Source organism: Octopus sinensis, linkage group LG2 (assembly GCF_006345805.1).
Source record: "Octopus sinensis linkage group LG2, ASM634580v1, whole genome shotgun sequence".
In the NCBI taxonomy this organism is placed as follows: domain Eukaryota; kingdom Metazoa; phylum Mollusca; class Cephalopoda; order Octopoda; family Octopodidae; genus Octopus; species Octopus sinensis.
The window spans coordinates 135,085,641-135,098,566 of record NC_042998.1 but is presented as its reverse complement, the minus strand read 5'-3'; the positions used below and the strand labels follow the sequence as shown (position 1 = coordinate 135,098,566).

Genomic DNA, 12,926 nt, shown 5'->3' with positions numbered 1-12,926 from the left:
ACCAGGAATATAGCATCAGTAGTACTTTTCCCTGGCACAAACCCAAACTGCATCTCATCTAAACTAACTCTCTCTCTAATTAGTTGGGCTATGACCCTCTCCGTAACCTTCATCACCTGATCCAACAGCTTGATACCTCTGTAGTTATTTGTATCTAGGGCGTCACCTTTACTTTTGTAGCAGTTGACTATTATGCTGCTACACCAGTCATTGGGTATGACTCCTTTGTGTATCACCTGATTAACTATATGGGTGACTAGGCTATAGCCGACACTACCAGACATTTTGAGCATCTCTGCAGTGATTCCTGATGGGCCTGGGGCTTTTCCTGTCTTCATGCTTCTAATTGCCTTAGCTACCACGGAACTATCAACTCGGATAGCTGGTCCCTCTGTTGGGTCAACATTCGGCAGACTCTCTTTATATAGTTACTTAATCCTTTCCTATATCATAGAAATCCAATGTTTAAATCTAATTTTCTTGGCATTAAATAATGATAAATCTCCCCTATAGTCAGCATAATCATCTATCAGAGAATTTCCCACAAAAGCCCAATATCTACTTCTCACATCATACAACTATGCAGAAGAATTTAGTGTCCTATATGAGTCTGCCAACCTTTCCTTTCTACCATAAGCAGATACTCAACAAACCAAGGTAGTACCACTGGACATGATACTAAAAACAGTCCATGCCCTAACCAAAGAATCCAGTGCAAGAACAATGATCTAGCAGAACTGGCAAACTAAGGCTTCCCCTGCTGCTGCAATAGTACTTCCTTATACTTGTGTTGGCATTCATGCATGAGTTGAGCCCACCCCCATCAGTCAATCCATGACATCATGAACAAAAAAAAGTCAGCTACACCCAGCATTTGACATGGAGATCATCAACCAATCCTGATTATAATGGCAGACACCATACACATGAAGATCAGATACCAATTTAAGGTTTGACTTGATTTTACCTAATCAATGTTTTCAACTGTCCACTTCATTATTTACACTGTCCCTACACATGCATTCAAGATGCACAAAGAATCAAAGAGGTGTGTGAAGTTAAGCACAAACTGAAAAATAAGGCCTGAAGTGAAACTATTCCTACGTCTCAGTTTCCTGATTACACTGTGTGACCATATCCGAGACCTGGAATCTCTTTCACAAACCTGGAATGACACTTCTCCCTTCTTCAAAAAAGGCATTCTTGCAGTAACATTGCAACACTAGTTCAATAAATACTAAAGCCAAGATATTTCCTATCAAGTAATAGCCATAGCCACTTTAACATGGCTGTCTGCTCAAACGGACTCTATTGTGATTTTTTAACCCCAAGAAGACATCTCCTCTAGCTGGTTAACGATGCACAGCTAGAGATGTCCACGGGGTTAGACAAAAAAAATCACAGTAGAGTCCGTTCAAATGGACAGCCATGTTAAAGTAGCTATGAATATTGTCAGTACAATTACTGCACTCTTAAGGAGATTTTAGAACTAGCATTTTTGCTCATATTTACTATCATTCTACCATAAAGATTTCATCAAGAGCATGATCAACACCTATGAGAAAATTAATGTCGTCTTTGACCATGTCAAGGCCTTGCAGATAAATTTGCACTTTGAGAAAGTTTCTGGAACAATATTGGAACTACAAAGTAAACTTTTACTTTTCATGAACTTCACAGCAACTTTTGATTCTGCTGATTGCAGCACACACAGGGATATCATAATTACAAATGAGTTACTTATGAAGCTGCTCATCTAATTAGAGCATATTACATGAGCAAAGGCCTTCAACATCTATTCAAGTGTTTAGTTGGGCTGTGTTCCTTCTTCAGCACATTTCAAATATGTCATCAATTGGACTGCAGAGTATGCTTGACAGATTTCCTAGGTGTCACTGCAGGACAAGATTTCACCTTCACTGACCTTGACTATGCTAACAACCCCACAATAATTGAGAACAACTACATGAATGTATAATCAGCTGTTAAATGTATACAGCACATGTGGGCATAAAAACTGATATGGAAAGACACAGATCTACTAGCATGATTCTGCAAAACATTGATCAGTTCAAGCCCCCACACACCAGCCACTTTTTCCAATCTTTTCCCTACAGGGTATCAACCTCTGAAATTCCCACTCTGCCCATGTTTTTCATGCAACCAGCAACTTGCAGCTGTCCAAGAACATCAACAACATAATCCTACTGATCTTGGAGGGTCTGTGAAAGCCATGAACATAAGCACCTTCCTCCAGATAAACCATAAAAAACAATAAAAACTATTACAATATTTGTGCCATGATTACTTCAAGTAGTTCTATGTTATTCTAGTGCAAAGGTAATGAATTTGCACAAGAGTTTATAGTATCACATGAATACAATGTAATTTTTAGTAAGTACTTTGAAATTTTCACATATTGACTTACGAGTTGCAGCTCCTAAGCAGATTCAATCATAATTGTATTGCTTCTGTGTAATATGTATAACCAACTAGTGATTCATTTAGCACAAATTATAGGTCTTACTTTTATTGTATATACTTTATGAATGCAAACTTTATTCCATCCTTCTGCATAACTAATGTAACAGCTGTGACTGAAATGTATTGTAACAACTGGCTATTGTTTGAACACTTTTTTTGTGTAGTTAAAATCCTACAATGTTTAGTTATGTAGGGTAATGGTTTTAGTTATGTAGTGAAATAAGAAAAGAAAAAGAAAACTAATTAATGTAACTGACTATATGAAATAAAAATAAAATAATAGTAATAAAAATTTAGGTATAAAAACAAGTCAATAAAGGGTATTAAACAAATGAAATTAATGCAGAGTGATTTGAAACATTCTTAGAATGGCACTGTCTAGTCATATGATACTTACACTATGACAGAACAGATGTAAAAATTATTAACATAGATAATTTCATGTCCGTTTTCTATGCTGACATAGGTATGATAGACCAGCCCAGACTGAGACAGTTCTTATAGGAAATAACTGCCTTACAAAACATCTTACTTCTAAATTTCATTGGTTTCTACAGTTGGATGTCCAAGAAGGAAGAGAGATAGGAGTGAGACAAATGTAGGAGAGGGAGAAGTAGGAGAAACAATGATAGTTGTATTTGGTAAGAGGATTAAATTGAAAAACATGGGCAGCATGATGGGATACCAATAAAATTATGAGATGGTAAAAGAGAGCGAATGATGGAAGGACAGATAGCAACAGAGATGGGCAATGGTGAGAGTGGTACATGTCAATGATCAGAGACATAGAGAGAGAGAGAGAGAGAGATTGATGACTAGCAATAAAAAGTGATGCTAACAGGGGATATTGAATATGAATACATACGCTATCATCCAATATCCCCACCAGTATACCTCTTCCAGATATTTTTCAAAGCTATCTTCCTTATGTATCACATGTCTACACCACTGCATTCTTCTCAACTGAACACACCAGATTACAAATCTGATCATTTGTTAAAAGCAACAAATCTCCCTAAAAACCATACCTACTACCTTAAAAATGGAAGAACATCCTAGGTAATGTAGTTCTTGATACAGTGAGTGAAAAGACAGACACTTGTCATAACTGGACTCTTACAGATCTGCTTGTTTGGGGGAGTATCAAACAACAAACAAAATTTAGTTACATCAAACATAAATAAGTAAACTTTATTTCTCTACCACATCAATACTAATCCAAGAATATACAATAAATGTTTAACATGAAAATATGACGAGCAAAATTCAGTCTGAATCCTTACCGTGACAGATGAGGTCTTCTCTCCTACAATGGACGGATTAAAGGAAGGACTTACACTGGAACGCATAGATGAAGATTTAGTATCCTGACCAGGAGTCTTGTTTTTCTCTTTAAATCGTTTTAACTGGAAAAAAAAAAAGGAAAAAAATTTCAATACAAAAATTTCTTTAAACAATATATCGTCAAATCTTTTAACATCTCCTTTTCCATGCTTACATGAATCGGATTTTCTATGGCTATGCCCTTCTTGTCAATCTCTCACCTGTTTCCAAGCAAGGTATTTTTACCCATGGCCAAATATGCTGAAAATAATACAATTAATGGGGGAAAAGGACAATGTGTACAGGTAATGTACTTTAGCAAAAAAGATCAGTTAAGCAAAACTATTTAGAAAAATATTTTTGAATATATTGCTAACATTATTTTATATATCTATCTTTAAATATTAATGAAAAATAGTCTTAAATTTTTTGTTTTTGTTATAAGCACATTAATCACTCAACCATTCCTGCCCATCTCGAAGTTAATTATAAGAGCTCACACTGGAACTATTGTACCTAGTACACTTTACCATCACCCAACCCTCATATACTACCAGACATCACCCCATTCACCCTCTGCCAACATATTCACTAGACAATTGTAATGATGTTGAAGGTATAAAACTATACAGTTTGGAGGAGTGGTTTGATTGTGTTGTTGAAGGTCGAGGAACGAGCTATAGATTTTAATCAACACTGTTAGTATTAAATATAAACACTGTCCATATACAAGATCATGGACAGAAAATGAACCAGCAGAACAAGTTTCAACTCAATGTTGAGATTCCATCAGCGACAACTTTCTCTGTCATGGCAATACCTGCTCAGAGGTCTATGCAAAATTTCAGAAAGTATGTGGAGAGGGGTGTATGAGCTGCACACAAGTGTACGAGTGGTTCACACATTTTCAAGATGGCTGAAAAAAAATGTCAATATTGATGAATGTTCTGGGAGACCAATAACCAGCAAAACTGAGAAAAACATCGCAGATGCGCATGCAGCTGTGAGGGGAAATCATCGAATCACCATCTGTGAGTTATCAGAAGATGTGCAGATTAGTTACGGTTCAGTTCAGTCCATTATCACTGAAGGTTTGGGTATGAGACGTGTGTCTGCCAAGTTTGTGCCAAAGCTGCTTTCAGCTGACCAAAATAAAAAAAAAAAAACACTTGGGTTTCAGTTGCACAAGATGTCCTTCATTGTGTTGAGAATGATGAAAACTTTGTGTAGGCCTCTGAGCAGGTATTGCCAAGCTTTTGGCAAAATTTGATGCAGATTCTCTGTCCAGTTTTCTCTGTCATGATCAATGTGATGATCACACATTACACAGTTACCTTCCAAGCACTGCTGTAAACAGTGGAAGTGAGCTGGGATGTTAAAACTTAGTGTGCATGCACACCAGAGTTTAAGGTCAATCTGTGCCAAGCAGCTTCATTCTGCATGTTTTAGCTTCATTACTATAGCAACAGTCCAGATACTTATGGATCAGACCATGTAAATGGAGAGCTTTGGTGTTGCCAAAAGGTTATCAAAGAGAGCACCCACCAGACCACCTGATGGACCCCACTCATTGATATGCTGCCAAAGTTGACTCCCCTAACATATTGTAATGCTATCTTAGTATATTATAAAGCATTATTTAATCACAGGTTAAAAAATTGTCATGATATTCTCAACTATCAACAGTCTATTGAAGGATTTAAATATTACAGCCCAAATATCTTTGTGGTTTACTTATCTTAAATATTTCACTTTAAGGTTTCTTTTTTGGATTCGATTTGCAAGATTCTTTGTGAGTTCATGCGTTGAAGCATATTCTGTTGTCTGGAGAGAGTCATTCTCCTTTGGTGCCTTTATAATTTAACACACTCACCAATACAATTTTCACTCAATAGTTGTTAACTCTATCCATTATTCAAACTGTGTTCTTTTTGTTTGTTTGTGTGCATGTGTTCCTTTTGTTTTTGTCCTTTGCTGTGTTGCAGCTTGAATAACGGACAGTCAACAACTGCTGAAAAGGTTGCAAGATGCAACAAAATTTCCACTCCTGGAGACTTTGTAAAAAGAGCCATGATCACTGCCTTCCATCCTCACTAAAAGATAAAAAATCTTTGACCTTAGAGGTAATGATAATGAATTCTATGGGGAAAAGGAAACAAGGGAGATATAGTGTAAAGTGGTAAAAACTGATCTCAAAAGAATGAATCTCACAAAAGAGACAGTAACAGACCATGAAATATTGGAACATTGTGCTGTAAAAGACCTACCCAACTCATGCAAGCATAGGAAAATGGACTAAAAATAGTGGTAGTGGAAGGTTTGTATGTATAATATCTATATTTAGGTCACTTCCCATTATATACATGGGTCTCTTTCTCTCTCCCTCTGTTAATATCATTAATCACTCATCCTTTCTCCATTCATTATACACCTCTACTATCACAACTGCTTTCTCATCACATCAGTGTAACAAGGGATGGTAACACATTGGATCTATCTGTATTCAGTTCTTTCTATCATCCTTCACTCTGCTTCCTTCCCATTCAACTATCTACAGGTAGCTGTCAATCACTGCCCACTATCACCTTGCTCCTATCATTGATTCTCACCTCTTATTTTCTCTCTCTCCTGACAAGTCTTGAAGAGAAATTACTCATCTGACTGGAGACAAAGCAACCATTCTAGTGTTGTTGCCATGACAAACTGTACCCAGTGCTCTCTGTAGAGCATAGACACTATGACAAAAGTGAAAGGTGCAAGCAAAATGTAGTCTCTTATCTACCCAAGAGGGCAGTAGCTTCAAATAACAACTGGAACCAAAATTTGTCCAATCCATTCTATACCAACATGGAAACATAGACATAAAATGATATCATAACCATAAGGTCATATATTTGGTGGGGAGAGTACAATCACTTTTTGCTTTATCTTTTACTCAAGAGGGAAGGCAGTACCCATGAGCCATTACATATTCCCCAAGGCTGGAGGGAGACAACTATCCTCAAATCAGAGACCTGACTCAAATACTTACCACAGAGTGGACTGCTAAAGGTACTCAAAGTAGTGACATTAACTGGATGACAGGTTAAGTCTATCACCCAAGTAGGCTATACCGAGATTTGAACTAAAAATTCAAAGATCCAAAACAAATACTGCAAGGCACCCAGTCCAATTTCTTACAATTCTGCCAGTCTACCATCTTGGATTGGTACTTTTTATTGACCCCAGTCTAGCAGGTTTCACACCTATATAGAAACCTTCCCTCATTAGCTTCAAGTAAACTTTGGTATTGTCATGTAGTCTCAGATCAGTTATAGCTGGAAGACCTGAACAAAAGGCGTTCCAGTCATGACAAACTCACTGTTGGAGAATCAGGAGCTATATTAAGTATACTGTTTATGTGATCAATATAGCCTTTATTTGAGAGAATTTATGTATTTTCTTGTCTGTACCCAACACAAACATCTTTTAACTTTCATAGTTAAACAACCATTTTAACCAAATTGTTTAGCTTTTATTTGATATTTTGAAAAAAATTAGGCACAGCGGGTTAAGTACTAAGCTACTGACAACATGTAGTTAAGTGAAGCAATATAAAAAAGTTAGCTTTAATGATTAATTGTATATTAAAAAAATGTAAGAGAGATAAGTTTGAAATCCTAATTGAAAATTGAATGAGTTACAGTGGGGAGAGAGTCTGATCTTTTGTATGATATGCTTCAATCTTATTAGGCCTCATCAAAGAAGCATTGTTTTATCAGAACCTCAGTGGTTAAAAAATATAGAGATTCTAAATGAACATTGATGGTATGACAACTTAAAAAAGATGAAGAGTAGGTAGGCAGAGAGATTTCTGAGGGATGCGGTCAGCATGAAAAAAAGTGGAAACTGACCACATGGTCATTAATTGAAATCTATAAATTTCCAGATTTAATGCAACCATCTGGCCCTTTTCCTATTGTAGACTTTACTCAGTTCCATTTCATTTGATCAGTTAGCACCACTAATTCCCTACAGATATTGAAGATAAGTATCACCATAAAAAATTACACCACTTAATAAAAAAAATTGTTTAATCTCATTACAACTATTATTATATGTCCCTAAGCAAAGCAGCAGCCTTGCATGATCCAGCCAGTTTGCTTGACTGACAAAACAAGTTAACCTGTTTCATGAATTGTAAAAATATTCCCATATTCAGATACAGAAAAGTCTAAAAATACATAAGTCATCATTAACCCTCAATTAATATGCAAAACTATAAACAACAATAATTTACCATTGATAATTCTACAGTGCCACCAATAAAAATCCCCATTAAACAATATCAACTAGTCATAGGTATTTGAATAACTACAATGTCCTTATTGTAAAGTTAATGAATCATTAGTTTCTATGGACCATAGAATCCAAAACAATATGACTAATAGCTGAATGTGAAATACACTAAATGATGTTTGTGATAAAAATTGTTTTGAAATGACACAAAGAAATAAATAACTCAGTGTGTGGCAGGAGGGGATTAACTGACTGAAAAACAAATTCAATATTTGGGTAACATTTACTTCAGTTTTCATCTCTGACAATACATAATGGCTCCTATATTATAACTTACCCAACTGTGAAATTCTCTTAACACTATCACTGGTTTTCCATCTGCTGTTTTTTGCTTTCAGTAATGGTATGGGATTGGACAAGACTTCTATAGTCAGATGCCCTTCCTGCCTCCAACCCTTGTTTTCTAAGTAAGGTATTTTTTATTTTACTAGTGTCTTCACACATCAAAACCATCAAGTTAAGGACATAGTGTTTACAGGAAATAGCCCCAAGTTAACTAAAACCTTTGATAGGATGAGGTAAACAGAAACCCTTTTATTCTTTTACTTGTTTCAGTCATTTAACTGAGGCCATGCTAGAGCACCTGTATATACATCACGTGATGGAAGTAAATGAGCATCATTATCATGTAAGTGAGGTTGTTCATTTTCAGTCTTCTGTGAAAAACATGTCCAACCAAGGGGAAATATTACCTTACTTAAAAACAAGGCATCCAGCAGTCAAAAATCTGCCTTGGACATTAAATAACGACAGCTCAGTGTCAATGTAAGGACACATGGAAACAAACATAGACAATAGACCTCTCTAGTTTCTATTTACCAAGATTCACTCATAACATTAATCAGTCCAAGGCTAGAGTAGAAATTTGCCCAAAGTGTTACACACTGGAAAGTAACCCCAAAACATGGAAATGCAAAGTGATCTAATGAATAGTAATATAATTTCTATAAAGCATACAACCCAAATAATGACTATCATTTGAATATCGATTAGACCACATGATAATTATGATGAAAATTATTCATTTAAAATAATAAATAGTTATATATATATATATATATATTATGTACATGGGGTGAAATAGCTGACAAAACTGTTAGAGTAACAATTACTCCTATAAAGATAACATATTAAACTAAGTCTCATTTTTGACAGAATGAACAATGGCTCCTATGTTATAACTCTCTTAATCCTAAAATTCTCTTAAAACAAGCACCTCAATGTATCTGTTCAGTCTCTCTCACACACACACAGATTGTTTTCTTATGGGCTGTGAGATACAAATTTTCACAAACCTTACGACTTTTGTTTTCCCCGTTTGTCACTTTTATTACACAAAAATCAACTTTGTATTCCTCATTTCCTAGCATAGTCCCCTACCTACCCACCCCATTTGTTGTCTCGCTACCTGCATGCCAACCTCACTAGGGCTGGTAGAAAGAGAAAACCCAGTACACACTGTAAAGTGGTTGGCATTAAAAAGGGCATCTAGCCCTAAAAAATGCCAATGTATACACTAGAGCATGATGTAGACATAGTCCTTGTGTACTGTCAAACCATCCAACCCATGCCAAGATACCATAAACATTTTCCTCAGATCTATATACGCACTCCCTTCAATTTCTTTTTTTAATCTTAATCTTAAAACTGCAACAATTAAAACTTACACTACACTAACCCAAATTAGTTACATCTACCCATCAATCTCAGACAGTAAAAAATACCATGCAAACCACCCTTCCGCTACTGGACTGTGAAAAAAAGACAAACTACAAAGTTTTTACTTTAAAGCATGTGCTAATCAAACAATTGACCGAATATTTCTTTAGCTTCCAAGTTAATGTTTCAAAATTAAATACTAAATGCTCAACATAAGTAGATTAAATTAAAGTTTTTTTTTTTTAGAAATTAAATAGGTGGACTGTTTCTAGATAAGATCAAGTAAATGAGAGAGTGGGAACATTTTTTTGTATTTTTAATTGTACAGTTTAACATCTCATTGTTAATTGAAGAATATAACATTATAAGCTGCAGAAACTATTCACCAAAAACTTGGCTGTCATCCAAATAAACTGATAACAGCTGTCAGACAAAACATTTAAAGCACTAATACTTTATAAACACTAATGACAACAGATAAGATTACAAAAAAAAAAAAAGATTTTATTAAAGAATGAATGTAAAGCAAAGAAGATATGGGTGTGAATAACAGATTAGCCTATTGAATAGCTGATTTGAGTAAAATAACCATGTAACTATAAAGGGAGGATTTCAATGAAACTAACACTTCTTCAAAGCACAGCAAACATCTTTGAAGGATTACAGTAAAAAAAAAACCAACACAGTCCATAACTTAGATTGTCCAACTAAAGGAGAAAATTGTGACAGCTAGTTTTGTGGTGGTTAACATTTCCCTTAGATACCTCTAAGTAGTCGTCTTTGTAAAATATATTCAAACAAGTAATGTCAAATTAGATCCCCATTTTCAAATATAACAATTTCACTATTAAGCCTGAAAGGGAGGTGAGAAGCAAAACGAGATTTAAGAACGTAATATTACTATTATATTATTATATCTTAAAAGGATGGATGTAACTCTTCACAAAGATAAACAGACAAGACAAAGAGTGTGATGCAATTGCAATAGATATTTCATTGGTTGAATGATATTTCGACAGTAAGTCTGTCTTTGTCGAATTCAAATCTAAAATATGAACGAGAGCAACCAGCATCCACACAATGATGGAATGACATCAGTCTTTAAGCTTCAATTTTATAACAGGTGAAAAAAAATGACAGAAAAAAAAAGAAAAAAAGAACATTAAGAATATTTAAACACTTTCGTGTAAATTTGAAAAAATTCTCTTGTCATTTTATTAATTCCTCCAGGGCATGGTGTTAATAACCCGCAAACAGATTTCTCCTCATGCATTTTGAGCATTGAAAGTGTAGTAGATTCAGAATAGTTTTTGAGAATATGCACTTTCAAGTTTTTTTCAAAATTGCAGCCGTTTGAAGCATAATGTTTGGCAAGTTCTGTCGAACTACTGTTATTGTGCCAGATGTTATATCTATGCTAATTAAATCTTTTGTTTAATTGTTCTGTTGTACAGCCAACATAAATCAAGTTGTATTTCATGCATTCTGCCGCATACACCAAATGGGAATCTCTACATGTCCTGCCTTCTGTATAAATAACATTTCTGTTATGATTCCTACTGGAATTCACTTGACTCATGATGTTGCACAATGAACAGGGCTTACCTCTCTTGTGATTATTTTTCAAGGTACAGCATGCAGATTACTCCAATGTTAGTTTTCTTGGAGTCAGAAAAAGAGGTCAATAGTTTTCATATTTTTATTCCATCTAAAGGCTACAATAGGCAGCTGAGGAAATAACTGTTTGAGACAAGGATATTTTCCGCAACATGCTGGTACCTTTCATGCAACTTTTGAAATGTCAGCAAAATTTCAGTGCCAGTTAACCACTAAAGGAATTCTGTCACATATTATACTGTGTTTGCTAAATTTATGCATGAAGGTTTGACTTCCTTTGCTAATCTTAGCTATCTCATTTGCCATTTCCTTTAATCAAGATTCACTGCAACCGCGTCTGACATAATGGTGTACAAAAGCATTTGCATGTTTCCAGTAATCCCCTATGTCAGTACAAATCCATTTTAACCTCAAAAATTGGGATGATGTCTGAATGATGTTTTTCCAAACTGTTTAACTCTTGTTACCATATTTCTGTTGAGATGCTTTGTGTTTCTTTCAATTAATTATAAATATAACAAAGAATTTAATAAAATAACTTAGTTATCATTAAGCTAGTGTTAAGATCATAAATTGTGACTAAGATTTGGTGGAAGATTTTAATTCAGAACTTTTGAAAACAAGACATTTTTACTACAGAGTCAGAGGCAGTTTCAGCTGGGTTGATATCAAAAGGGTTAAGGAAAGGAAAATTTCCAAGATAAAGCTATTTATATGAATTTACAATCAGTAATTTTCTACTAATAAGAGAATAAAATAATATATGATGATTGGAAAGCTAAAAAATATTGTATTGATTTGTGCTAAACTCAATCTTGAGACATTAAAGAAACAGTAAAGCAACATTGGTAATTGTTTGGCTAGTCCAAGTCAGTCTTGATTGATCAAACCAATATTCAAAGCATTCCAGCTGTGACCAACTTGCTTTTTGTACGGCAAGACTACATCATCCAAAATACTTTTTATTCAAGGCAGTAGAGTGTAATTTAAGAAAACTGTTAGCCATTTCTAACTGGCTGAGTAACCAAATAGAAGCTCCTTTGGTAGCTCACAAAAATAGAAAGTTTTTAAATACACACATACTCATAAAAATCAATCATATTGAAATTTATAATAATAGTTCAATATTTTAAATCAGACTTTCATTGTAATTCTACATATTTTCATATATTTTGCATCAGCATGCATGGGAGAGAGAGAGCATATGCTTTACTGTCTCCTTGTCTTGACATCACATGATGATTGTAGGTAAGAGCTCCATCATGAAAGCAGTGTCCATTTCCAATTATCCATGAAAATATGTATGATCATGGGGAAATATCACCTTATTGGAAATAGGTGAGTGTTACCAATAGGAAAGGTATTGAGCTGTAGAAAATGTACCTCAACAGATTCTGTCCAACTCATGCAAGTATAGGAAAGTGGGTGTTAAAATGATGATGATATTGAAACAATTACAAAGTACTGAACATCTCTACTTATTGAGACAAATCTTCCCCAGCTGT

General features: G+C 34.9%; 1 protein-coding gene across 2 annotated transcripts in view; it reads right to left on the bottom strand.

Annotated features, from left to right (window-relative positions):
* LOC115228102 (golgin subfamily A member 2) overlaps window positions 1-12,926 on the bottom strand; it is a 94,651-nt gene that overhangs the window by 69,174 nt on the left and 12,551 nt on the right. For both annotated transcript variants that reach the window (XM_029798767.2, XM_029798775.2), the window contains exon 2: window positions 3,768-3,890. In XM_029798767.2, the coding sequence (XP_029654627.1) occupies window positions 3,768-3,890 (123 nt within the window). The remainder of the gene's footprint in view (window positions 1-3,767; window positions 3,891-12,926) is intronic.